The sequence below is a fragment of the Labrus bergylta genome, chromosome 6, assembly GCF_963930695.1.
Source record: "Labrus bergylta chromosome 6, fLabBer1.1, whole genome shotgun sequence".
Lineage (NCBI taxonomy): Eukaryota > Metazoa > Chordata > Actinopteri > Labriformes > Labridae > Labrus > Labrus bergylta.
This window is the reverse complement of record NC_089200.1, coordinates 65,001-92,694: the sequence shown is the minus strand read 5'-3', so window position 1 is coordinate 92,694 and position 27,694 is coordinate 65,001. Positions and strand designations below refer to the sequence as shown.

Genomic DNA, 27,694 nt, shown 5'->3' with positions numbered 1-27,694 from the left:
GAAATGTAGAAATAAATAAATGTAGAAATGAGTAAATGTGGAAATAAATTAATGTAGAAATAAATATGTGTAGAAATAAATAAATGTGGAAATAAATAAATGTAGAAATAAATAAATAAATGTAGAAATAAATTTAAGACATTTAATTATTTATGTCCCATTTATTTAGTTTCTATTTATTTATTAATTCTTTTATTTATTTATTCCAGTATTTATTTATATCTGTCAGATCTCGTCCTCCATAGTAACCTGGAAGACAAAGCTCAGGTAAACACTACTACCTGCTCCAGGACCCGTATTTCCGGTCTGGTTATGTTTCCGTGTCGCAGCCGTCGCAGCAGAAGCCGTCAGTCTTCTGTTAGCCTCTGTTAGCTTGGGTTAGCTTGAGTTAGCTGTAGTTAGAAGCAGAGACGCTCAGAGTTCATTGTGAAGTTTTATCTGAGTTCAAACAGAGTCCTGACCGAGTTAGCTGGGAGCTAACAGAGCCTGCTAGTGTTGCTAACCAGCGAGCTAGCCGTTAGTGTGTGTTCAGATGGAGGAGACGTTAGCTTGTTAGCTTGTTAGCATGTTAGCTTGGACACAGCCTCACTAATAACAGGTAAGACCGCTGCATGCTAACTCAGAGCTAATGTTAGCACAACAACACACACACACACACACACACAGACACACACACATGTTACAAACACACACAAACACACACACATGTTACACACAAACACACACATGTTACACACACACACGTTACACACACACATGTTACACACACACACACATGTTACACACAAACAGACGCACACACACACACACACATGTTACACACACACATGTTACACACAAACAGACACACACACACACACACACACACACGTTACACACACAAACACACACGTTACACACACACACATGTTACACACAAACAGACACACACACACATGTTACACACAGACACACACACACATGTTACACACACACACACATGTTACACACAGACACACACACATGTTACACACACACACACACATGTTACACACACACACACAGACACACACACATGTTACACACACACACACACATGTTACACACAAACAGACACACACACACGTTACACACAAACAGACACATAAACACACATAGACACAGACACACACACACACACACACACACACATGTTACACACAGACACACACAAACACACACATGTTACACAAACACACAGACACACACACATGTTACACACAAACACGCACATGTTACACACAAACACACAGACACACACACATGTTACACACAAACACACAGACACAGACACACACACACATGTTACACACAGACACAGACACACACATTACACACAAACACACAGTGTGTGTGTAACATGTGCGTGTTTGTGTGTATGTGTGTTTGTGTAACGTGTGTGTGTTTGTGTAACGTGTGTGTTTGTGTGTAACATGTGTGTAACGTTTGTGTGTGTGTGTGTCTGTGTGTTTGTAACATGTGTGTGTTTGTGTGTGTTTGTGTGTAACATGTGCGTGTTTGTGTGTAACGTGTGTGTGTATGTGTTTGTGTGTAACGTGTGTGTGTGTGTGTGTGTGTTTGTGTGTAACATGTGTGTGTCTGTGTGTGTGTGTAACGTGTGTGTCTGTGTGTGTGTGTAACGTGTGTGTGTGTGTTTGTGTGTAACGTGTGTTTGTGTGTAACGTGTGTGTGTAACGTGTGTGTGCTTGTGTAACGTGTGTGTGTCACGTGTGTGTGTCTGTGTGTAACGTGTGTGTGTATTTGTGTGTGTTTGTGTGTATGTGTTGTGTGTGTGTGTGTGTGTTTGTGTGTAACATCTGTGTGTGTTTGTGTGTAACGTGTGTGTGTTTGTGTGTGTTTGTGTAACGTGTGTGTGTGTGTAACGTGTGTGTTTGTGTGTAACGTGTGTGTGTTTGTGTGTGTTTGTGTAACGTGTGTGTGTGTGTGTAACTTGTGTGTAACGTGTGTGTGTTTGTGTGTAACGTGTTTGTGTGTGTGTGTAACGTGTTTGTGTGTGTGTGTAGCATGTGTGTGTTTGTGTGTATTTGTGTGTGTTTGTGTGTATGTGTTGTGTGTGTGTGTGTGTGTTTGTGTGTAACATCTGTGTGTGTTTGTGTGTAACGTGTGTGTGTTTGTGTGTGTTTGTGTAACGTGTGTGTGTGTGTAACGTGTGTGTTTGTGTGTAACGTGTGTGTGTTTGTGTGTGTTTGTGTAACGTGTGTGTGTGTGTTTGTGTGTAACGTGTTTGTGTGTGTGTGTAACGTGTTTGTGTGTGTGTGTAGCATGTGTGTGTTTGTGTGTAACGTGTTTGTGTTTGTGTGTAACGTGTTTGTGTGTGTGTGTAACATGTTTGTGTGTTTGTGTAACGTGTGTGTGTGTGTGTGTAACTTGTGTGTAACGTGTGTGTGTTTGTGTGTAACGTGTTTGTGTTTGTGTGTAACGTGTTTGTGTGTGTAACTTGTGTGTAACGTGTGTGTGTTTGTGTGTAACGTGTTTGTGTGTAACGTGTTTGTGTGTGTGTGTAACGTGTGTGTGTGTGTAACGTGTGTTTGTGTGTGTGTGTAACGTGTGTGTAATGTGTGTGTGTGTGTGTGTGTGTGTGATTGTGTGTAACATGTGTGTGTTTGTGTGTAACATGTGTGTGTTTGTGTGTAACGTGTTTGTGTGTGTGTGTGTGTAACTTGTGTGTAACGTTTGTGTGTAACGTGTTTGTGTTTGTGTGTAACGTGTTTGTGTTTGTGTGTAACGTGTTTGTGTGTGTGTGTAACGTGTGTGTGTGTAATGTGTGTGTGTGTGTGTGATTGTGTGTAACATGTGTGTGTGTGTGTTTGTGTGTAACATGTGTGTGTGTGTGTGTGTGTGTTTGTGTGTAACGTGTGTGTGTTTGTGTGTAACATTCCTACGCTCCCTGAACATCACAGTGTAGTTCAGCCTGATTGGTCCTTGCTGTGTGTGTAATGATGGTTCTGCCCCCCCCCCCCCTCCATCTGGTTCTCTGGTCAGAGGTCAAACATGCTGACGTAGGATCAGCTGTCAGAGTGAACATCACAAACAGAGATCATGTCTGACAACGCGCCAAACAACAACAACGTCCCTCTGAACAACAACAACAACAATATGGGGCCAAACCGGATCAGAAACCCCAACATGAACCAGAACCCCCTCATCAACGTCCGGGACCGCCTCTTCCACGCCCTCTTCTTCAAGATGGCTGTCACCTACGCTCGCCTGTTCCCGCCGTCCTTCAGGAGAGTGTTTGAGTTCTTCATCCTGCTCAAGGTGAGACAACATAGAATCTGAGCATAGACTCTGAGCATAGACTCTGATCATAGACACTGAGTATAGACTCTGAGTAAAGACTCTGAGCATAGAATCTGATTATAGACTCTGAGTAAAGACTCTGAGTATAGACTCTGAGCATAGAATCTGATTATAGACTCTGAGTATAGACTCTGATCATAGACTCTGATCATAGACACTGAGTATAGACTCTGATCATAGACTCTGAGTATAGACTCTGAGTATAGAATCTGATCATAGACTCTGAGCATAGACTCTGATCATAGACTCTGATCATAGACTCTGATTATAGACACTGAGTATAGACTCTGAGCATAGACTCTGAGCATAGACTCTGAGCATAGACTCTGAGTATAGACTCTGAGCATAGAATCTGATTATAGACTCTGAGTATAGTCTCTGATTATAGACTCTGAGTATAGAATCTGATCATAGACTCTGATCATAGGCTCTGAGTATAGGCTCTGAGTATAGGCTCTGAGTATAGAATCTGAGCATAGACTCTGAGCATAGAATCTGCATAGAATCTGATTATAGACTCTGAGTAAAGACTCTGAGTATAGACTCTGATTATAGACTCTGAGCATAGAATCTGATTATAGACTCTGATCATAGACACTAAGTATAGAATCTGATTATAGACACTGAGTATAGACTCTGATCATAGACTCTGATCATAGACTCTGATCATAGACACTGAGTATAGAATCTGATTATAGACTCTGATCATAGACACTGATCATAGACTCTGAGTATAGACTCTGAGTATAGACTCTGATCATAGACTCTGATCATAGACACTGAGCATAGAATCTGATCATAGACTCTGAGTATAGACTGAGTATAGAATCTGATCATAGACTCTGAATATAGACTGAGTATAGAATCTGATCATAGACACTAAGTATAGACTCTGATCATAGACTCTGAGTATAGACTCTGAGTATAGACTGAGTATAGAATCTGATCATAGACTCTGAGTATAGACACTGAGCATAGAATCTGATCATAGACTCTGATCATAGACACTGAGTATAGACTCTGATCATAGACTCTGAGTATAGACTGAGTATAGAATCTGATCATAGACACTGAGTATAGACTCTGATCATAGACTCTGAGTATAGACTGAGTATAGAATCTGATCATAGACTCTGAGCATAGATTCTGAGCATAGACTCTGAGCATAGACTCTGAGCATAGACACTGAGTATAGAATCTGATTATAGACTCTGAGTATAGACTGAGTATAGAATCTGATCATAGACTCTGAGCATAGACTCTGAGTATAGAATCTGATTATAGACTCTGAGCATAGACTCTGAGCATAGACTCTGATAGTGAATCTGATTATTATAGTAAAGCTACCTTCATACATTGTGGTGGTGACTGTGTCTGCAGAGCATGCTCAGAACAGGACCCTGGTTAAAATGTTTATGCATTCAGCAAAAACATTTGCGTCTGTCTGGAAATGTCTGTCTGGAAAACAACAACACCAGGGTTAGGGTTCTTTACGTTCCGTCTTTGTGTCTAATCTACAGGAATGTAAATGGAGTCTGGTTTGTGTTGATCCATCAGATTAACGTCAGTCACACCTCAGAGCTTTTCTCAGCAACACTGAGTGAAGCAACAAAGACGGATGAGGCAACAATAATACATTTGTACTTAGATTTGTATTTATTATGGAAAACAACAGGAAATGTTTTCTCTTAGCTTACAGAGCAGGTGCAGAGAGCACTGTCCTATGGGGGGGGGGGGGCAGAAACTGTTTGAGAACCACTGGTATAGACGGACCATTTATAACAATCGTTGGACGAAAATAAAATAACCATTGACAATACAGACTGCTGAATCACCCTCAGTCAGCACATCAGCTGATTTCTATCATAATACAGAGAAAGAACTGACTTATCAACCTTATATCATGCTCTCTCATGTTCAGGCTCTCTTCGTCCTCTTCATCCTCGCCTACATCCACATCGCCTTCTCTCGCTCGCCCATCAACTGCCTGGAGGCAGTGAGGGAGCGCTGGCCTCGTGATGGCATCCTGCGTGTGGAGATCCAGAGGAACTCCAGCAGAGCCTCCGTCTTCTTGCAGTACTACGACTCCTCCGGCCTCCAGGAGGAGGTGGATGCAGAGGAGGGGGGAGGAGGAGGGGGGGTAGTGGCAGGGCTCAGCCTGGCAGCACTGCAGGAGGAAGAAGAGGAAGAGGAGGAGATGACTGTTGAGATGTTCGACAACAGCTCAGTACAGGTGAGCAGAGAGCTCACAGTTTCATTTCTCTCCACAGACACCAGGTGGCAGCATAGGGGTGGGCAGCTGTTAGCACATTAAAGGGATACTTCACCCATCTGCATTAATCTTTGTATCATTAGAAACCTGGTAGTATTTTTGAATGGTCGTGCATCCCGCCCTCATTTTCCCCTGAGACGGGAAATCTTTGTATTTCTAAGTCTGTAAAGGAGCTTCCAGTGACGCAAAATGATGATTTTTGTGTCACTGGAAGCTGTTGCGGTTAGCGGAGTGAAGCTACAACACTAGTTCCTCATATTTTTTCGACCACTAAAGCTACAGACCAATCACAGATCAGTGGGTGGGAACTCACTCCCAGAATCTAAACTTAATCAGGTATGACCAGGTGCCGTTAGTAGTTATCAGGTGTGACCAGGTGTCGTTAGTAGTTATCAAGTGTGACCAGGTGTCGTTAGTAGTTATCAAGTGTGACCAGGTGTCGTTAGAAGTTATCAGGTGTGACCAGGTGTCCTTAGTAGTTATCAGGTGTCACCAGGTGTCGTTGGAAGTTATCAGGTATGACCAGGTGTGACTCAGTTGCAGATCTGTGATCTATTTGTACTTCTTTTTAAGTTTGAGCTGGACATCGAGCCTCGTCTGAAGCCATCTCTGATTGGAGGAGGTGTCGGGGGAGGAGGAGGAGCAGCAGGAGGAGGAATGAACGACAGCCAGGACGTCTCCTTCAGCCAGACCACTAAAGGTATGCAGCCGCTGAAGGACTCAGTGTCTGAGCTGGAGATGATGACCAGAGCAGGTAAACCCTCCTCCTCCTCCTCCTTCTCCTTCTTCTCCTCTACTCTACTTTCTTTTTCTTCTACTCCTCCTCCTCCTCTTAAACTCCTCTTCCCCCTCCTTGTTTACTCCCCCTCCTCCTCTTCTACTTCTCCTCCCCCTCCTTGCTTACTCTTCTCCTCTACTTCTCTTCCCCTCCTTGTTTACTCTTCTCCTCTACTCCTCTTCCCCCTCCTTGTTTACTCCTCCTCCTCCTCCTGTACTCCTCTTCCCTCTCCTTGTTTACTCCTCCACCTCCTCTAATCCTCTTCCCCCTCCTTGTTTACTCCTCCTCCTCCTCCACTCCTCTTCCCGCTCCTTGTTTACTCTTCTCCTCTACTCCCTCCTTGTGTACTCTTCTCCTCTACTCCTCTTCCCCCTCCTCCTCCTGTACTCCTCTTCCCGCTCCTTGTTTACTCTTCTCCTCTACTCCCTCCTTGTGTACTCTTCTCCTCTACTCCTCTTCTCCCTCCTTGTTTACTCTTCTCATCTACTCCTCTTCTCCCTCCTTGTTTACTCTTCTCCTCTACTCCTCTCCCCCTCCTTGTTTACTCTTCTCCTCTACTCCTCTTCCCCCTCCTTGTTTACTCCTCCTCCTCCTCTCCTCTTCCCCCTCCTTGTTTACTCCTCTTCCTTCTCCTGTACTCCTCTTCCCCCTCCTTGTTTACTCCTCCTCCCGCTCCTTGTTTACTCTTCTCCTCTACTCCTCTTCTCCCTCCTTGTGTACTCTTCTCCTCTACTCCTCTTCTCCCTCCTTGTGTACTCTTCTCCTCTACTCCTCTTCTCCCTCCTTGTTTACTCTTCTCCTCTACTCCTCTTCTCCCTCCTTGTTTACTCTTCTCTACTCCTCTTCTCCCTCCTTGTTTACTCTTCTCCTCTACTCCTCTTCCCCCTCCTTGTTTACTCCTCCTCCTCCTCTACTCCTCTTCCCCCTCCTTGTTTACTCCGCCGCCTCCTCTACTCCTCTTCCCCCTCCTTGTTTACTCTTCTCCTCTACTCCTCTTCCTTCTTCTTCTTCTCCTCCTCCTCCTCCTCCTCTACCTGGAAGGAAGCATCTGCGGTAACTGTTATGGTTTAGTGTCCTCTATCAACCCTGCCAATTAAGTAGTAATAATTATTATTTAATATTATTTTATTTTTATTGTTGGTATTTTTATTTTGTTAATCAGCTGCAGTACTCTATTAAACCAGCAGGTGTCAGCAGAGTGTGGCTTTGTGACAGGTATCCTGACAACGTTAGCCTCAGTTATTGTTGTTGAACCACAAATCAATCAAGCAATTTTTATTTGTATAGCGTCAACTCATAACAAGTGTTATCTCGAGACACTTTACAAAAAGCAGGTAAAATACCTTTCTCATTGTGTGTTAACATTACAAAAGAGCAGGTAAAAGACCTTACTCATTGTTATGTTACAAAGATCCGGCCTATCCATCATAAGCACTTTAGCAAAGCAGCAAAAGTTACAGTGGTTCTGGCAGGCTGTCAACCAACGATCTCGAGGAGCCTAAGAGAGCTCAAGAGCTCCCAGGAAGATGTCATCTTCTCCTTATCTCTCTGTGTATGAACCTGTCTGTCTCTCTGTATATGAACCTGTCTGTCTCTCTGTATATGAACCTGTCTGTCTCTCTGTGTATGAACCTGTCTGTCTCTCTGTATGTGAACCTGTCTGTCTCTCTGTGTATGAACCTGTTTGTCTCTCTGTATATGAACCTGTCTGTCTCTCTGTATATAAACCTGTCTGTCTCTCTGTGTATGAACCTGTCTGTCTCTCTGTATGTGAACCTGTCTGTCTCTCTGTGTATGAACCTGTCTGTCTCTCTGTGTATGAACCTGTCTGTCTCTCTGTGTATGAACCTGTCTGTCTCTCTGTATTAATCTGTCTGTCTCTCTCAGTGTGGCCTCAGGAGGAGTATATGGTGGAGTATTCCTTGGAGTACGGCTTCTTGCGACTCTCTCAGAGCACCAGACAGAGACTCAACATCCCCGTCATGGTCGTCACTCTGGGTAAGACACCTGTCTGCCTCACACCATTCAGCAGTCACTATCACACCTGTCACCATCACACCTGTCACCATTCAGCTGTCACTATCACACCTGTCTGCCTCACACCTGTCACCATTCAGCTGTCACCATCACACCTGTCACCATTCAGTTGTCACCATCACACCTGTCACCATTCAGCTGTCACCATCACACCTGTCTGCCTCACACCTGTCACCATTCAGCAGTCACTATCACACCTGTCACCATTCAGCTGTCGCTATCACACCTGGCACCATTCAGCTGTCACCATTCAGCTGTCACTATCACACCTGTCACCATTCAGCTGTCACTATCACACCTGTCTGCCTCACACCTGTCACCATTCAGCTGTCACTATCACACCTGTCACCATTCAGCTGTCACCATTCAGCTGTCACCATTCAGCTGTCACTATCACACCTGTCACCATTCAGCTGTCACTATCACACCTGTCTGCCTCACACCTGTCACCATTCAGCTGTCACTATCACACCTGTCACCATTCAGCTGTCACCATTCAGCTGTCACCATTCAGCTGTCACTATCTCAGCTGTCACTATCTCAGCTGCCTGCCTCACACCTGTCTGCCTCACACCTGTCACCATTCAGCAGTCACCATCACACCTGTCTGCCTCACACCTGTCACCATTCAGCTGTCACCATCACACCTGTCTGCCTCACACCTGTCACCATTCAGCAGTCACCATCACACCTGTCACCATCACACCTGTCACCATCACACCTGTCACCATTCAGCAGTCACTATCACACCTGTCAACATTCAGCTGTCACTATCACACCTGTCACCATCATACCTGTCTGCCTCACACCTGTCACCATTCAGCTGTCACCATTCAGCTGTCACTATCACACCTGTCACTATCACACCTGTCACCATCACACCTGTCTGCCTCACACCTGTCACCATTCAGCTGTCACTATCACACCTGTCACCATTCAGCTGTCACCATCACACCTATCTGCCTCACACCTGTCACCATTCAGCTGTCACTATCACACCTGTCACCATTCAGCTGTCACTATCACACCTGTCACCATTCAGCTGTCACTATCACACCTGTCACCATTCAGCTGTCACTATCACACCTGTCACCATTCAGTTGTCACCGTCACACCTGTCTGCCTCACACCTGTCACCATTCAGCTGTCACTATCACAACCTGTCACCATTCAGCTGTCACTATCACACCTGTCACCATCACACCTGTCTGCCTCACACCTGTCACCATCACACCTGTCACCATCACACCTGTCACCATCACACCTGTCACCATCACACCTGTCTGCCTCACACCTGTCACCATCACACCTGTCTGCCTCACACCTGTCACCATTCAGCTGTCACCATCACACCTGTCACTATCACACCTGTCACCATCACAACTGTCTGCCTCACACCTGTCACCATTCAGCTGTCACTATCACACCTGTCACCATTCAGCTGTCACTATCACACCTGTCTGCATCACACCTGTGTTTATCACACCAGTCACCATCACACCTGTTCATCACACCTGTCTGCATCACACCTGTGTTTATCACACCAGTCACCATCACACCTGTTCATCACACCTGTCTGCATCACACCTGTGTTTATCACACCTGTCACCATCACACCCGTGTTTATCACACCTGTCTGCATCACACCTGTCACCATCACACCTGTGTTTATCACACCTGTCTGCATCACACCTGTCATCATCACACCTGTGTTTGTCACACCTGCGTCCCTCTTTACATCATATAACTTTCTGTTCAGACCCGATGAAGGACGAGTGTTTCGGGGATGGTTTCAGTCGCTTCCTGTTAGACGAGTTTCTGGGATACGACGACATCCTGATGTCGAGTGTGAAGGCGCTCGCGGAGAATGAAGAGAACAAAGGTACCGCAGTTTGTCTAAGCCCTGCCCCTTGAGGACTGACCCTGGAGTATGGAACAGAATACACATTTCCCCGATAGTCCCCTCAAACCCAGGTCTAACAGGCAGGAATGTTCTACCTGTGGGTCAGCAGGTTGATGATGTCACTGTGGTTCTCTCTAGGGTTCCTGAGGAACGTGGTCTCTGGAGAACATTACCGCTTCGTTAGCATGTGGATGGCCAGAACCTCGTACCTGGCAGCCTTCGTCATCATGGTCATCTTCGTAAGTGACACATTCACATCTGATGCCGCCTGAAAAAAACAAATTTTTATCATTTGATGAGTCTGAGGAAACAGATGAATTAGTATCTAATGACAGGACAGGATTAAAGATGTGGTGATGCATTCACTGATCCTGTGTCTGCTTTGTATTTTTCAGACTCTCTCTGTGTCCATGCTGCTCAGATACTCTCACCACCAGATCTTTGTCTTCATTGGTCAGTTTGAAACATCACCACCTATCCAGATAAAACAAGACCAGACCACAAAGAATCAGACTAAACCGGGCCAAGCAAGGCCAGACTTACGGCGCGGTCACACTGGCCATCCGTACCGTGCCCAAGCACACTTCAACCCTAAAGTCCAGTTCGTTTGGCCAGTCTGAGTGCTCCGTGCAATGCTCAGGCACGGTACACTTCCTTGGCTTTGGCACACTTCGGGGTGGTGTGCTTCGGCACGGTACACTTCATGCACGAGCACAAGCACGCGGGTACACAACACTGACAGCCTTCATTATGGAGAAATCCAGAGTTTCATGGATCGTGCTTGAGTACGGCACTGTACGGATGGCCAGTGTGACCGCGCCCTTAAGCAGACTAAACCAGAATCACTACTGATGGACTCTTTACTCAGCAGCCTCTACCATCAGTGTGTGAATGTGTATGAATGGATGAGTTAATACTGATGGACTCTTTACTCAGCAGCCTCTACCATCAGTGTGTGATTGTGAAGTTGTGATCTTATTAATTTGTCTCCCTCAGTGGATCTGCTTCAGATGTTGGAGATGAACATGACCATCGCCTTCCCAGCAGCCCCTCTGCTCACTGTCATTCTTGCCCTTGTCGGTGAGTTCACTTTCTACAAACTGATTCTGGTCCAGTTCAGGTCCCAGCTCCCCGGTCTTAAGGGGAGTCTGTCTGATAAGTCTGAAGCAGGTGATTGTTTGGATTTTTTTTGGACAAACCTCCAAGCTGAACTATGATGTCACTTCCTGTCATCAGGCATGGAGGCCATCATGTCAGAGTTCTTCAATGACACAACAACGGCGTTTTACATTATCCTCATTGTCTGGTTGGCCGATCAGTATGATGCCATCTGCTGTCACACCAACACCAGTAAACGCCACTGGCTGAGGTGAGTCACATGACCAGCAGTGGCTCGCACCATTGGCTGGTTATAACCAATAACAGCGCAGCATGAAAAACTGTCGTTAAGGATTTCAGTAAAAAAAAATTATGTAAATGTTTTAAAAACATGAAGAGAGCGACAGATAAGTTAATTTAGCAAAAATAGTTTAAAGTTAAATGTTTGTTTACTTCATGAGTCTCACTGAAGATATTTACATCTTCAATATATAACTCACTTTAAATGTCATTAAAAACATTAAACATTGGGGCGCGCTGGTGGCGCAGTGGCAGGGTGCGCGTCCCATGTGTTGAGACTCTCGTCTTGTGGCCCCTTTCCGCATGTCATTCCCCGCTCTCTCTCTCCCCCTGGTTTCTGACTCTATCCACTGTCCTCTCTCTCTCTCTGGTTTCCGACTCTATCCACTGTCCTCTCTCTCTCTCTGGTTTCCGACTCTATCCACTGTCCTCTCTCTCTCTCTGGTTTCCGACTCTATCCACTGTCCTCTCTCTCTCTCTGGTTTCTGACTCTATCCACTGTCCTCTCTCTCTCTGGTTTCAGACTCTATCCACTGTCCTCTCTCTCTCTGGTTTCAGACTCTATCCACTGTCCTCTCTCTCTCTCTGGTTTCAGACTCTATCCACTGTCCTCTCTCTCTCTGGTTTCTGACTCTATCCACTGTCCTCTCTCTCTCTGGTTTCTGACTCTATCCACTGTCCTCTCTCTCTCTCTGGTTTCAGACTCTATCCACTGTCCTCTCTCTCTCTCTGGTTTCAGACTCTATCCACTGTCCTCTCTCTCTCTCTGGTTTCTGACTCTATCCACTGTCCTCTCTCTCTGGTTTCAGACTCTATCCACTGTCCTCTCTCTCTCTCTGGTTTCTGACTCTATCCACTGTCCTCTCTCTCTCTGGTTTCAGACTCTATCCACTGTCCTCTCTCTCTTTCTGGTTTCTGACTCTATCCACTGTCCTCTCTCTCTGGTTTCAGACTCTATCCACTGTCCTCTCTCTCTCTGGTTTCTGACTCTATCCACTGTCCTCTCTCTCTCTGGTTTCTGACTCTATCCACTGTCCTCTCTCTCTCTCTGGTTTCTGACTCTATCCACTGTCCTCTCTCTCTCTCTGGTTTCTGACTCTATCCACTGTCCTCTCTCTCTCTCTGGTTTCAGACTCTATCCACTGTCCTCTCTCTCTCTGGTTTCTGACTCTATCCACTGTCCTCTCTCTCTCTGGTTTCTGACTCTATCCACTGTCCTCTCTCTCTGGTTTCAGACTCTATCCACTGTCCTCTCTCTCTCTGGTTTCAGACTCTATCCACTGTCCTCTCTCTCTCTGGTTTCTGACTCTATCCACTGTCCTCTCTCTCTCTCTGGTTTCTGACTCTATCCACTGTCCTCTCTCTCTCTGGTTTCTGACTCTATCCACTGTCCTCTCTCTCTCCCTGGTTTCTGACTCTATCCACTGTCCTCTCTCTCTCCCTGGTTTCTGACTCTATCCACTGTCCTCTCTCTCTCTGGTTTCTGACTCTATCCACTGTCCTCTCTCTCTCCCTGGTTTCTGACTCTATCCACTGTCCTCTCTCTCTCCCTGGTTTCTGACTCTATCCACTGTCCTCTCTCTGAATTAAAGGTACGAAAAAGCCCAAAATAAATCTTAAAAAAAACAAACATTAAAAATGATTGTGATGTCATCAGTGAGTCATCATTTTTAATGACTTGTTAAAGTGGAGTTTTGATTAGTTACAGGTGTGTTTGTGTTGCAGGTTCTTCTACCTGTACCACTTTGCCTTCTACGCCTATCATTACCGCTTTAACGGGCAGTACAGCAGCCTCGCCCTCGTCACCTCCTGGCTCTTCATCCAGGTGAGACCCCTGAATGTTAAACGAGGACAGACCTTGTTATCAACTCTGAAGGACCTGAAGCAGCCAACCAGCAGTCACGGGGAGGAGTCAGCCGGTGTACACCGGTGTTAGTGTTCAGGTCCACGATTGATTGGTGTAGCCAAGTTTGTTTGACTGACAGCTCTACTAGCGTGTGTGTTCGTGTAAATGTGTGTACAGAGGCTCAAACACTGTTTCCTGTTAGCATTGTTGTGTTAGCATACAGTTACAGTTGACTGTCCACCATCATGTTTATTGTGACCTCTGACCTCCATACATGATGATGATCACTGACATTTTTTTTCTTATGTTCCTCCTCCTCTTCTTCCTCCTCGTCTCCTGTTTCCTCCCCTCCTCCTCGTCTCCTGTTTCCTCCTCTTCCTCCTCCTCTTCTCCTGTTTCCTCCTCTTCCTCCTCGTCTCCTGTTTCCTCCCCCTCCTCCTTGTCTCCTGTTTCCTCCCCCTCCTCCTTGTCTCCTGTTTCCTCCTCCTCGTCTCCTGTTTCCTCCTCCTCCTCGTCTCCTGTTTCCTCCTCCTCTTCTTCCTCCTCGTCTCCTGTTTTCTCTTCTTCCTCCTCGCCTCCTGTTTCCTCCTCCTCCTCGTCTCCTGTTTCCTCGTCCTCCTCGTCTCCTGTTTCCTCGTCCTCCTCGTCTCCTGTTTCCTCGTCCTCCTCGTCCTCTTCGTCTCCTGTTTCCTCGTCCTCCTCGTCTCCTGTTTCCTCCTCCTCCTCGTCTCCTGTTTCCTCCTCCTCCTTGTCTCCTGTTTCCTCCTCCTCCTCCTCTCCTGTTTCCTCCTCTTCCTCTTCTCCTGTTTCCTCATCTTCCTCCTCGTCTCCTGTTTCCTCCTCTTCCTCTTCCTCCTCCTCGTCTCCTGTTTCCTCCCCCTCCTCCTTGTCTCCTGTTTCCTCCCCCTCCTCCTCGTCTCCTGTTTCCTCCCCCTCCTCCTCGTCTCCTGTTTCCTCCTCCTCTTCTTTCTCCTCGTCTCCTGTTTCCTCCTCCTCTTCTTTCTCCTCGTCTCCTGTTTCCTCTTCTTCCTCCTCGTCTCCTGTTTCCTCCTCTTCTTCCTCCTCGTCTCCTGTTTCCTCTTCTTCCTCGTCTCCTGTTTCCTCCTCCTCTTCTTCCTCCTCGTTTCCTGTTTCCTCCTCCTCTTCTTCCTCCTCGTCTCCTGTTTCCTCCTCCTCCTCGTTTCCTGTTTCCTCCTCCTCTTCTTCCTCCTCGTTTCCTGTTTCCTCCTCGTCTCCTGTTTCCTCCTCCTCTCCTGTTTCCTCCTACTCTTCTTCCTTCTCGTCTCCTGTTTCCTCCTCCTCTTCTTCCTCCTCGTTTCCTGTTTCCTCCTCGTCTCCTGTTTCCTCCTCCTCTCCTGTTTCCTCCTACTCTTCTTCCTTCTCGTCTCCTGTTTCCTCCTCCTCTTCTTCCTCCTTGTCTCTTGTTTCCTCTTCTTCCTCCTCCTCTCCTGTTTCCTCCTACTCTTCTTCCTTCTCGTCTCCTGTTTCCTCCTCCTCTTCTTCCTCCTTGTCTCTTGTTTCCTCCTCCTCCTACTCTCCTGTTTCCTCCTCCCTCCCAGCATTCCATGATCTACTTCTTCCATCACTATGAGTTACCTGCGATCCTGCAGCAGATCAGGATTCAGGAGATGTTGCTTCAGAACCAACAGGCGGGTCAGAACCAGCAAACAGCTCTGCAGGACAACCTGAACAACAACCACAGACCAGGACCGGGAACAGGACCAATCCCCCAGCCCGGCTCCTCCAGCAGCCTGGCCCAAGGGCCTGAGACGGACACCCAGCCGTCCTCCTCCTCCCTTTCTGGAGCAGGAGAAGTAGGGGAGGTGAGAGCTGAACTGAACTGGGTAGCTCAGACCGCTGCTATCATCACAGAGGCTCTGTCCTCCCCCTCCCAGCACCTCCCCCCCTTAGAAGGAGGAGGAGCCTTGGGAGATCAGGTATCAGCAGGCGCACAGCTTAGTGTAGTTGCTGAGTTCTGGATGGGAGGAGCATCGGAAGGAGGGGAGGGAGAAGCGTCAGGAGAAGTAGGAGGAGAGGGAGGAGCATCAGGAGGAGAGGGAGGAGCATCAGGAGGAGGAGCATCAGGAGGAGAGGGAGGAGCATCAGGAGGAGGAGCATCAGGAGGAGAGGGAGGAGCATCAGGAGGAGAGGGCGGAGCATCAGGAGGAGGAGGAGCATCAGGTGTAGATTTAGAAGAACTAAATGTGGCTTCAGTAGAAAATAAAACCACAACAGGAGGAGGTCCTGATCCTCTACTCAGACAGCTCCATGTGGAGGCTGCGGGGCTCTTCATGGAAGTGACGGGGCCCTCTGAGGAGGCCCCCCCACAGACAGACTGCACCTCCTCTCCGAGTCCAGGACCAGACTGTAGAGCACCACAGAGCCCGTCCTGATTACATCATCACCCCTCAGTCTGTCTGATCAGGTCATCGATCAGTGATCAGCTGATTAGGACTGGGATCATCTGATCGGGTCTTTGATGATCTGATCGGGTCATTGATCAGCTGATCGGGTCATTGATCAGCTGATCGGGTCTTTGATCTGATCGGGTCATTGATCAGCTGATCGGGTCATTGATCAGCTGATCGGGTCTTTGATCTGATCGGGTCATTGATCAGCTGATCGGGTCTTTGATCTGATCGGGTCATTGATCAGCTGATCGGGTCATTGATCAGCTGATCGGGTCATTGATTCTAAACGTTATTTTTAATTGATACAGATATTCAATTGATAAGTTGAGGGGTTGATCAATCAGTCTGATCAGAAACAGATCAATTTGATGTAATCTTCAAGGAACTGATTGATCTTCAGACTGTTGCTAAATATGATGATTGATCGGTTACTTATCAGCCTGATTCTGACAGACTGAAACACAAACTGGACTTTTGATTTCTTTTTCACATGCTTTTATTTTGAAGAATGAGACTCTTGGAGAGCAAGACGTTTGCCTGGCGTTGGCAGTGGCGTTGGCGGACTGAGAGATCAGCTGATCAGGACTTCTGTCGGATCGATGCCTTATCAATAATCCTCGCACGTCTGTGGACACTTCTGAAGACAGCCAAGCGAGCTGATTGGATGTGCAATATGACGCCAGTTGTGTCACTCAGGCTCCGTCTCCTGATGGAGGGTGTGGCCTGTCACTGTGATGAATTTAGTAGATTGAAACTGAGAAGCAGACGATGTGTTCAGGTGCTGCTGGTCTGCTTGGGAAAACTGAGAGCCAAAAAACAAGCCGATAATAAAATAAAAGATTTCAAGAATTGTTTAATTTCTGGTAAACATATTTTTATTGACAGACTCAGTCCCATCTCTCTGAAGATAAACAGAGTGTTTGATTGGTTATTGGGCACTGTAATCTTTAAACACAGCACTGATCTGTTTTTCTGAAAATAATGCAAGTGTTTCTTGTAATTCTCATTTTGGCCACAAGAGGCCGATGTTCTTTACATGTTGGTGTTAAACAGCAGAGGAAACTTCCAGTGGCCTTCTGTCCTGACTCACCTGAACGCAGCCTGCCTCATCTCACACACGCACACAGACACGTGTGTGTTGTGAAGGAGGTGGAGCCTGAGTGTGACATCAGCACCAGTTTAGTTGGGGGGGGGGGTTTAGTTTTTCTCTTTGTGCCTATGGTAGATTACTCATCAACTGTACCCGACTGTCCTGTTATATCAGCTAAATGTATAAAACTAGTGAAGGTCATGTGATCAGGCTACACTGTCAAAATAAAAGCATCTTTATTGAAACATTCTGTTTGTAACACAGAGACAGTTGAGGTTCTGTAAAAACACAACGCTTTAGATATTTAAAACCATAACATCAGTGAACAATCCTTCTAAAGAACAAATAAATTAAGCGATGACAGTAACTACAGACTAAAAACAACGTTTTCAATAAATTCTGATTTCTTTTTTCAGAATGCTTTGATCATTGGACTGATTTTAATTCATTTGTTGGATGGTTGAATGATTGGCTGGTCTGTTTGGATGGTTGGTTGGATGGTGGTCTGTTGGATAGCTGGATGGATGGTTGGTTAGATGGTTCGGTCTGTTGAATGGATGGTTGGATGGTGGTCTGTTGGGATAGTTGGTTGGATGGATGGTTGGTTTGTTTGGTATGTTGGATGGATGTTGGTCTGTTTGGATAGTCGGTTGGATGGTGGTCTGTTGGATAGCTGGTTGGATGGATGGTTTGGTATGTTGGATGGTTGGATGGTTTGGTATGTTGGATGGATGGTGGTCTGTTGATAGTTGGATGGATGGTTGGTTAGATGGTTCGGTCTGTTGAATGGATGGTTGGATGGTGGTCTGTTGGATTGATGTTGGTCTTTTTGGATGGTTTGTCTGATAGTTCGGTCTATTAGATAGTTTGGATGGTGTGTCAGATAGTTGGATAGTTTGATGGATGGTTGGTTAGATGGTTCGGTCTGCTGGATGGATGGTTAGTCTGTTTGGATGGTTGGTTGGATGGTGGTCTGTTAGATCATCCATCTGCATAATTAGATGGATGGTTGGTCTGTTAGTTGGATGGATGTTGGTCTGTTGGATGGATGGTTGGTTTGTTTGGATGGTTTGGTATGTTGGATGAATGGTTTGGTATGTTGGATGGATGGTGGTCTGTTGGATAGTTGGATGGATGGTTGGTTAGATGGTTCGGTCTGTTGGATGAATGGTTTGGTATGTTGGATGGATGGTGGTCTGTTGGATAGTTGGTTGGATGGATGGTTGGATGGTGGTCTGTTGGATTGATGTTGATCTTTTTGGATGGTTTGTCTGATAGTTCGGTCTATTAGATAGTTGTTTGGATGGTGTGTCAGATAGTTGGATGGATGTTGGTCTGTTTGGATAGTCGGTTGGATGTTGGTCTGTTGGATAGTTGTTTGGATGGTTGATCTGCTATGTATGTGGATGGATGGTTGGTCTGTTTGGACGGATTGTTGGTCTGTTAGACAGTTTGTTGTAAGGTTGGTCTGTTGTTTGGATAGTTTGTCTGGATAGATGTTTGGTCTCTTGCATAATTGGATGGATGGTTGGTCTGTTTGGATAGATGGATGGTTGGTTTGTTTGGATGGTTGTTTGGATGGTTGGTCTGCTATATATTTAGATGGATGGATGGTTTGGTCTGTTGGTTGGATGGTTGGTCTGATAAATAGTTGGATGGATGGTTGGGGTACCCTTGCATTCAGGATGCTACTAATAAGCAACATTATACAAAATCAAGAAGAAAACACCTGTAATTCAGGTAAGAACCACACACACTAACTGACCTCACACACAAACATGCACCCATAAACTGATTGACAATGAGCGAAGACTCGAGAAGCGGGTCTGACACTTCAGGGACAGAAATGTGGTTTGAAGGACTTCTCTCCTCCGGAATCCCCTGTAGACCATAACTGTGGCGGTCCAGAGCCAGATCAGTTTGAACTGTTGGCAAATGTGCTCATGTGGTGACTGCTCTAAGCTCTCTCCTCGATAGTGCTCATGTGGTCACTGCTCTAAGTTCTCTCCTCAATAGTGCTCATGTGGTCACTGCTCTGAGCTCCTTCCTCCAGAGTGCTCATTGCTCTGTCCTCGAGAGTTTCTCTTCTCCACAGTTTGCTGAGTTGGTGACATATTTGTTTAGGGTTTAGTGACAAAGCCAAAAAATTAACATAACTTTGAAAAGTTTTCAACAATAAAATCAGAAAATGCCTACAATGTCACAGTAATCTTTAAACATGGTTTTACTTAATATTTGCAAATCTAATTTTGACAACCTCAGAGTAGACAGAGCCCCCCAGATATCTCAGGCACCCCCTGTAGTCAAGACCCCCTGTTGGGGTGCCAACTGTACTGATCTGACCCTAAAGGGCAGAGCTAGACACACTGCAGTCTGTTGATTGGTCGGCTTGTAGCTCCGCCTCATGGACGACCACAGAGGTGCTGACCTCTGCTGGATGTCCTCCATTGTTGTCCTTTGTTTACTGTGTCACCTTCTACTTCTTTGTTGAATTTATTGGAGGGCTACACTGTCAGGCCGCAATGATTTCACTCTATTCTGTAGCTGACGCCCAATTGCCATCCAGCTTACCTACCACTTACCAATCAAGGGTACGGCAGGCTGTTGAAACAAAAGCTAGATGACTGTACCGTACTGAACCAAAGTGTACTGAACTGAACCAGACTGCTTGGTGGAAATGGGGCTTTAGATGTACATCCCAGTTCATCTGTGAGACATTGTGCCCCCTCTGTAGAATAATGAACCGACCACCAGCGTATCAGAGGATTAAAACACCAGAGTTCATTCACTCAATACAATTGTAAAATGTCTCTTCATGTTAAATGTCATCACAAATACCTGATAAAAGACCCCTGACTTATCTTCCAGAGACCTTTAGTTTAAGATGCCCTCCAGCTTTCCTCAGTGATTCTCTGTTACATGACTTCAAGGGTTTCAAAGGTCAAATCAAGGAGTTTACAAAAACAAAACTTATTAATCAAAGTACAGATTTTATTTCACTTAATGTTTTGTTCTTTAACTGTCAACATCAAATGATCAAAAGTTCCTTCATAGAAAAGAAAAGTATTCAACCATCCCATAATAAGAGGATGAACTAAACAGAAGTGAAGGGACTGGGTTTCAAAGTAGAACTTAAAGAACCCTTCATTTTGTCAGTCCAGTTCCCACTTTGAAACACTTGATTGATCTCTGAGCGAAGGTGACCTTTGTTTTTGTTTATTAATATAGAAACCTGAATCCGACGACCGGAAGTGCCGGAACATTCGAGGCACAAACAACAAACTTTATTTTATTGCTTCAGAAAGTAGTCTAGAGTCTGAGTAAAAGGGCCGTCATGGTTCTGGTTTATCTGATAACCGGCTTCTGGGCTTTGTCTGGTGATTGGTTTTCATGAGCTGCAGGTTTTTTGTCTTCTGAGGCTCCTGTAGTTTTCTATCTAACAGGAAGTCCAGTTTCTGCAGCGCCAGAATCCACGGCGCCTCATGAAACTGTCGAGTCATGGCGGCCATTTTTAGCAATCTGATCAAAGAGCTAATAATTGTATCCATTTTGATAATTTTATCTGTCACAACTATTTAATCTTATATAGACATTCTATATGAAGCAATTAATATTTAAAGAATGTTTTATATTCAATCAATGGCTAGAGATATAAATCAATTTACTGTTTTAATGTTTCTACATCAGAAAAAACTGTTAAAGAAGCAAACTAATATCTAAATACACTCAAAAAATTAAGGTTTAAATCTAAACTAATGAAAACAACGGGTTAAATTTCTACTCTCTGTCAGCAGTTCAAAATGGCCGCCGTGTGCAGTGGTTCATGTGAACAGAAATCATCACCTCCTCTGATTGGCAAATCTTCTGGGAAAGGGCCGGACTTTGGACAGGACTTTGTGGGGAGGGTCTGTCATGGTCGTCACACACTTTGTGTGGTCAGGCACTGTTGTTACGGCGGCAACACTAGGAAGGGCTGATGTTGTTGTTGTTTTTGTTTCTGTTGTTGTCGTGGTAACAGGAGCGGCAGTGTTTGTCTCTGTGACCACAGGTTTGGTAAGAGTGGTCTGGATCTCTGCCCTCCTTGCCAGAGCAGTCCTCAACTTCTCCCTCATCTGCTCGATCTGCTCCTGCAGCTCCTGCAGCTCGCCAGGCTTTGGCGGGGCCACATTGGAGGAAGGAGGGGCCTTTATTGCAGGGAGGGGGGCTATAAGTATAGAGGGTGGGGCAGAGGAATTTGGACATGCAGAGGGGGAAGACGATGAGGGGAGGGACAGCACCAAACTTGCTAATGAAGCTGCAGGTCCACCGTTCTGGCACACTCGGCTGTTAGGAGCAGCCGGTGGCTTGGCTGGCCCCCCCCCCTCATATTTAGCCCCACTCCCCTTGGAGATGCGTGCGAGCAGGCGGCGGGTGTTTAGGGACTCCAGGTTGAATTGGACTCGTTTAAAGTCCCTGGCGTCCTTCACCGCAGCCTCCACTGCGTCCTCCTTAATTGTCTCGTTGTTCCACCGAGCTGAGGTTCCAGGGGCTGGAGGGGCTGGAGGGGCGGGGGGGCCTGACTGGGGCGGAGCCTTCTGCAGGTTACAGCTGAGCAAAAACAGAGAAACATGAAGGTGGAGTAGGTCACAATAAACTGTAAGTTTCTAAACTTTAGAAATAAACTCAAGAAGAGGATGATGACTGGACTTTATGAAACATTTAAAAATCCTTAAAATACCCTTTTCAGAGTAAACGAATGATACGTGATTAATTTCACAAACACTGAAAATAAACCAAAATAAATGTCATTTGAAAAACACAATACCAAAGAGCCACCCTCCCCCAGTAAGCACAGGACCCTTCTAACCGCCCACACAGCCATGACAGCATCCAAGTTGTTGCTTAGTCTAAATTGTGTGTTCTACCCTCAGACAGACCGCCACCAAACCCCTCAGACAGTGTGCTGGGTCCAGCCTACTTTTTTCCAGAACGCCAGCTTGGCACTTGCAAAAATAAAATGAATTAAAACCAGAGTTTGGACCAAAATGAACTCGAAAGAAAAGGCTAAGACTAACTAACTAACTAGGGAACAGAGAAAACCTCTCCCAAACCCCCCCACCCACTTCTGCAGAAGTTTAAAAACATCAACCAATCGGGGACAGGACACCACCAGGTGGTCTAAGGTCTCTGCTAGTGAACAGAAAGCTGCAACCCTCCCAGAGCGTGGGTCAAAGTGAGCTCTGTGTCTGTTCATAGCTACTGCTGATCCCTCTGTTTACTGGAATACCTTCACAACAGGCACCACTGTACAACAACTTCCCCCAGGACAACAAGTGCGCCCCGACACCCAAAGCCTGCAGTGTGGCAAATAGAAAAGAGTGATTGACACAATCAAACGCCTTCTCCAGGTTAATTGAAATAATACCCACATCAATGTTGTACAGTTTGCAGAAATCTAAAATGTCTCTTGCCAAAAACAAAATGCCTGAGGCCATCATTTGTGTCACTGCAACTAATTTGTCCAACTCAGGGTCTAACTCAGGGTCTAATTCAGGGTCCAACTCAAGGTCCAGCTCAGGGACCAACTCAGGGTCCAATTCAGGGTCCAACTCAGGGTCCAGCTCTGGGACCAACTCAGGGTCCAATTCAGGGTCCTAACTCAGGGTCCAACTCAGGGTCTAACTCGGTCTAATTCAGAGTACAACTCAGGGTCTAACTAAGGGTCTAACTCAGGGTCCAACTAAAGCAGGGTACACACTACAAGATAATCAGGCCGATTTTAGGCCAGATTCCCCCCTTCCGACCAAAGTCAGCAAAGGCCCGACTATCTGATGATCCAAAGATTATCTTGCCAGGTTCTCCTGTGGTGTGAGGTGTGTTAAGAGTGATTTTAACCTCTGATCTGCTCGGACGATGATAAGGGCCGTCCCGATTTGAAATTGTTAATATTAAACGTGTTCAATATTTACAATCAGAAGTCCTGTTGTGTGGGGAGAACACCAAGGACTGCCAAGCACAGACTCTGTGAATAGTCACTTGGAATAGAGCAATAGCCAATAGGGAAGCAAGCTGACTGAAGCAGGAAGGACAACAAACATTACCATGGCGACAACAGCAAACGCAAAGCATAAAGTTAAATGGATGTCATGAATTCAGGACCAACTTGTTGACATGTGGCGACAACACAAGTGTTTAACCATGTGTCCTGTAAAACAAAACACAATCCAACTGATAAGGAGCTGGACCAAGAGGTTTACCGTGATGGATGTACCAGCTAACAGCGAGCCACATTTAGCCAGCCCATCATTGTGTTTACTCTTAAATCGTGTCTGACTGCGAGATTACACGTTGGATCGTCTTGTTGCACACCACACACTGAGATCTGAATTGTTAATCAGTCATGATTGTTGTCATGTGTGGGGTCTCTCACATGTTCAAAATCGTTTAAGATTTTAAAAGTTGTTTAGTGTGTGCCAGGCATAAGGGTCCAGCTCAGGGTCCTACAGACTGAGCTACAGAACTCTGATCTGTTTCTAGTACAATGTTTGGCAAATATAAAACATCTAAAATGAAACAAACCTTTTCTCTTTCTCCACTCGCTGCTTCTTTACGTCATCATAAGTCATGTTCAGAGCTCGATGGATTTTCTGTAAAAATACAAAGACATTCAATCAAACCCGAGTCTGACAAGGGAGAACCTTTCATAGGTCAATCTCTGAGGGTTTCACAAGAGTTCAACTGTTTAGACGTTCTTACATAATCCCAAGCACTTTACATTTACACCGCATTAGAACCATTTGGAAACTGTTTAAATCTAAACCTCTTCACCCAACTGGGACCCTCTGTCGCCCCCCAGTGAGTGGAACAAACTACCACACTTGATCCTTTAGGAAAAACCTGGAGACCCAGCTCTTTGTGAAAATGATGGTGATGATGACGATGTTGATGATGATGGTGATGATGATGGTGGTGATGGTGATGATGATGATAGTGATGATGATAATGGTGGTGGTGATGATAATGGTGATGATGGTGGTGGTGATGATGATAGTGATGATGATGATGGTGATAGTGATGATGATAGTGATCATGGTGATGATGATGGGGATGATGATGATGATGGTGATGGTGGTGGTGATGATGATAATGATGGTGGCGATGATGATGATAGTGATGATGATGATGTTGATGATGGTGATGGTGATGATGATGGTGGTGATTAAGATGATGATTGTGATGATGGTCAGACCAGTGATGACATGTATAGCTGCATGTCATCACTCAACCGCTGGCTGTCGAGGTGGTGTCCAGCACACGATGTGGGCTTCATAGATAACTGGCAGTCTTTTTGGGGAAAACCTGGTCTGCTAGCTAGAGACGGCATCCATCCCACTTTGGACGGTGCAGCTCTATTATCTAGAAACATAGCAGAGGTTATTAGTCCAAAACCTTGACAACAAGACAGAGTTCAGACCAGGAGGCAGAGCTGCAGTCTGAATTCTTCTTCTTTTGAAAGCCTTGTTCTTAGTCTTTCACATCCAGTCTCAAGAACCTTTCAGCCAGTTCTAGTTGTTGTAGTTTACCGTCCTCCTGGCCCATATTCTGAGTTTCTATCTGAATTTGCAGAATTTTTATCAGATTCAGTCCTTAGCAGTGATAGAATAATTATTGTAGGTGACTTCAATATCCATGTGGATGTTGATAATGATAGCCTGAGCACAGCTTTCATGTCACTATTAGACTCTATTGATTTCACCCAGGGTGTAAATGAACCTACTCATCGTTTCAACCACACCCTGGATCTTGTTTTAGCTTATGGCATTGAAATCCATAACCTTAGTTTTCCGAGAAAATCCTCTTCTATCAGACCATTTTTTTATCACATTCGACTTTGTCCTGCCAGAATTACCTCTGCTTGGAAGAGGTGTGCTCTCTAGAAGTTTATCTGATAGTGCTGTAGCTAGATTTAAGGAAGCTATTTCAGCTGTTTTTGATTCAGTACCGTGTTTAAACCCAGTTGGAAACTCTTATGATAGCTTTAGTCCCTCTCAGCTAGATCAGTTTGTTGATAGTGCAGTGGATTCGCTGAGAGTTACTCTGGATTCGATTGCTCCCCTGAAACAGAAGGTTGTCAAGTGGCTCCATGGTTCAACTCAGAAACCCATACTCTAAAACAATCGTCGTGGAATTTTGAAAGAATATGGCGCTCGACCAAAACGGTAGAATTTCTTTTTTTCTGGCAGAATAGTCATAGAAGATATATGAAGGCTCTACGTCACGCTCGAGCTGCCTACTACTCCTCTCTAATCGAGGAAAACAAAAGCAATCCTAGATACCTTTTCAGCACTGTAGCCAGGCTGACAGAGAGTCATTGAGCCTTGTATTCCTTTAGCCCTCAGCAGTAATGACTTCCTGAGCTTTTTCAACAACAAAATTCTAGACATCAGAGACAAAATTAGTAACCTCCTGCCCTTACCTGGTGCAGATACGTCTGATACGGCAGAGACAGTTCCAGGACCAGATATTAGTCTCGACTGTTTTTCTCCAATCGACCTTTCAGAGCTATATTCCATTTTTTCTGCGTCGAAACCGTCAACCTGTCTTTTGGACCCAATCCCAACCAAGCTGTTTAAGGAAGTTTTTCCCTTAGTTAGCAACTCTATCTTAGTTATGATCAATCCGTCTTTACTGGCAGGCTATATACCACAGGCATTTAAAGTAGCGGTAATGAGATGAGATGAGATGAGATTCAACTTTATTGTCATTACACATATACAAGTATAGAGTAACGAAATGAGGTTTGGCATCTCACCAGAAGTGCAAATAAGCAGAAAGTGCAAGAGTCTGTGCTATGTACAGTAATTACAAAATTTACAGATGTAGACAAAAAAAGTGAATTATTAGGGTTAGGGTTATAGGGTTGCAATAAATATAAATAAATGCTATAAATAAGTAATGCTACAAAATAAGTGTATTCTTAGGATTATAATATACAGATTAAGGTGCAGTGAGCATGCTATACTAGTTTACAGATAATATAAAGAATATGGACATAATATGAACATACTATAATACAATAATACAGATGGATGAGAGATGTGTGTGTGTGACCAGGAGGAGTGGTGGGGGGATGATGGGTGTGAGGTGATATGCAGGGGAAAGGGGGGGGGGGGGTCAGCAGGGTGCGGAGAGGGAGAGAGAGAGAGAGACAGAGTTCAGAGTTCGGGGGGTAGAGTTCAGTAGAGAAACAGCTCTGGGGAAAAAGCTGTTCCTCAGTCTGCTGGTTCTGGTCCGGAGGCTTCTGAAGCGCTTGCCGGAGGGCAGGAGGGTAAACAGTCTGTGGGCAGGGTGGGAGGAGTCTTTAAGGATGCCATGAGCTCGCCGCAGACAGCGTGTTCTTTGGACATCCTCAATGGCAGGAAGTGGACACCTTGTGATGCGCTGGGCGGTTTTTACCACCCGCTGTAGCGCCTTACGGTCTGCGACAGAGCAGTTTCCGTACCAGACTGAGACACTGCTGGTCAGGATGCTTTCGATCACACAGCGGTAGAAGTTCATCAGTACAGCTGAAGACAGGTGGTGTCTCTTCAGTGTCCTCAGGAAAAAGAGGCGTTGATGAGCCTTCTTAACCAGACTGGAGATGTTAGTGGACCAGGAGAGGTCCTCTGTGATGTGGGTCCCCAGGAACTTGAAGCTGGAGACACGTTCAACAGCCATCCCGTTGATGTGAATGGGGTTGTGCGTGCTTCCTCTTTCTCTCCTGAAGTCCACGATGATCTCCTTCGTCTTGCTGGTGTTGAGGAGCAGGTTGTTGTCAGCACACCAGGCGGCCAGATGCTGTACCTCCTCCCTGTAGGCCGTGTCATCGTTATTGCTGATGAGGCCAATCACCGCTGTATCGTCCGCAAACTTGATGATGGTGTTGGATCCATGTACAGGTCTGCAGTCGTGGGTGAAGAGGGAGTAGAGGAATGGGCTCAGCACACAGCCCTGTGGTACGCCTGTGTTGAGTGTGATGGTGGTGGAGCAGGTGTGTCCTGACCTAACATACTGGGGTCTGTTGGTCAGAAAGTCCATTATCCAGTGACGGAGGGAGGTGTTGAAGCCCAGGTCTCCGAGTTTAGTGTTTAACTTGAAGGGGATGACAGAGTTGAATGCTGAGCTAAAATCAACAAACAGCATTCGTGCGTATGTGTTGTTATTGTCCAGATGAGTGAGCACAGAGTGCAGCGCAGTGGAGACTGCATCCTCTGTACTCCTATTGCTGCGGTAGGCGCAAACCTCTACTTAAAAAGCCTACTCTGGATTCAGGAACTCTGGCTAACTACAGGCCTATATCCAACCTTCCTTTTTTCTCAAAGATCCTGGAGAAGTTAGTAGCTAATCAGCTGTGTGACTTTCTCCATGACAACAGTTTATTTGAGGAGTTTCAGTCAGGATTTAGAGTCCACCATAGCACTGAGACTGCACTAGTTAGAGTTACAAACGATCTACTTCTAGCTTCAGACAGGGGACTTCTGTCTGTGCTCGTCTTGTTAGCTCTTAGTGCTGCTTTTGACACCATTGACCATCGGATCCTGTTGTACAGACTGGAGCATTTGCTTGGAATTACAGGGACTGCTTTAAGTTGGTTTGAATCCT

General features: G+C 45.7%; 2 protein-coding genes across 3 annotated transcripts in view; one reads left to right on the top strand and one right to left on the bottom strand.

Annotated features, from left to right (window-relative positions):
• Positions 1-298: 298 nt before the first annotated feature.
• tmem259 (transmembrane protein 259) lies at positions 299-17,500 on the top strand. 2 transcript variants are annotated; one of them, XM_065956361.1, is made up of 12 exons: positions 299-598; positions 3,022-3,297; positions 5,261-5,572; positions 6,185-6,311; positions 8,277-8,387; positions 10,186-10,308; positions 10,468-10,568; positions 10,725-10,782; positions 11,326-11,409; positions 11,566-11,698; positions 13,453-13,552; positions 15,133-17,500. In XM_065956361.1, exons 2-12 carry the CDS (start codon positions 3,079-3,081, stop codon positions 15,964-15,966), a joined length of 2,202 nt encoding a protein of 733 aa, XP_065812433.1. In that variant the 5' UTR covers positions 299-598; positions 3,022-3,078; the 3' UTR covers positions 15,967-17,500. The 2 variants fall into 2 exon arrangements, with proteins under 2 accessions (XP_065812433.1, XP_065812432.1); XM_065956360.1 differs by having other exon boundaries at positions 6,185-6,365.
• Positions 17,501-20,044: 2,544 nt separating this feature from the next.
• The window catches only part of grin3bb (glutamate receptor, ionotropic, N-methyl-D-aspartate 3Bb), a 32,756-nt gene continuing 25,106 nt past the window's right edge, over positions 20,045-27,694 (bottom strand). Inside the window, exons 8-9 of the mRNA XM_065956359.1 lie at positions 23,633-23,700; positions 20,045-21,661 (exon numbers count right to left, since the gene is read on the bottom strand). Of these exons, the coding sequence (XP_065812431.1) occupies positions 20,914-21,661; positions 23,633-23,700 (816 nt within the window). The 3' untranslated portion in view covers positions 20,045-20,913. The remainder of the gene's footprint in view (positions 21,662-23,632; positions 23,701-27,694) is intronic.

What these genes read in the sequence shown, in the direction of transcription:
- tmem259 (XM_065956360.1), top strand. Translation starts at nt 3,079, where the DNA reads ATGTCTGACAACGCGCCAAACAACAACAACGTCCCTCTGAACAACAAC. An exon ending in TCGTCATCATGGTCATCTTC is followed by an intron (nt 10,569 to 10,724) that starts GTAAGTGACACA and finishes TGTATTTTTCAG; the next exon opens with ACTCTCTCTGTGTCCATGCT. An exon ending in AGTAAACGCCACTGGCTGAG is followed by an intron (nt 11,699 to 13,452) that starts GTGAGTCACATG and finishes TTTGTGTTGCAG; the next exon opens with GTTCTTCTACCTGTACCACT.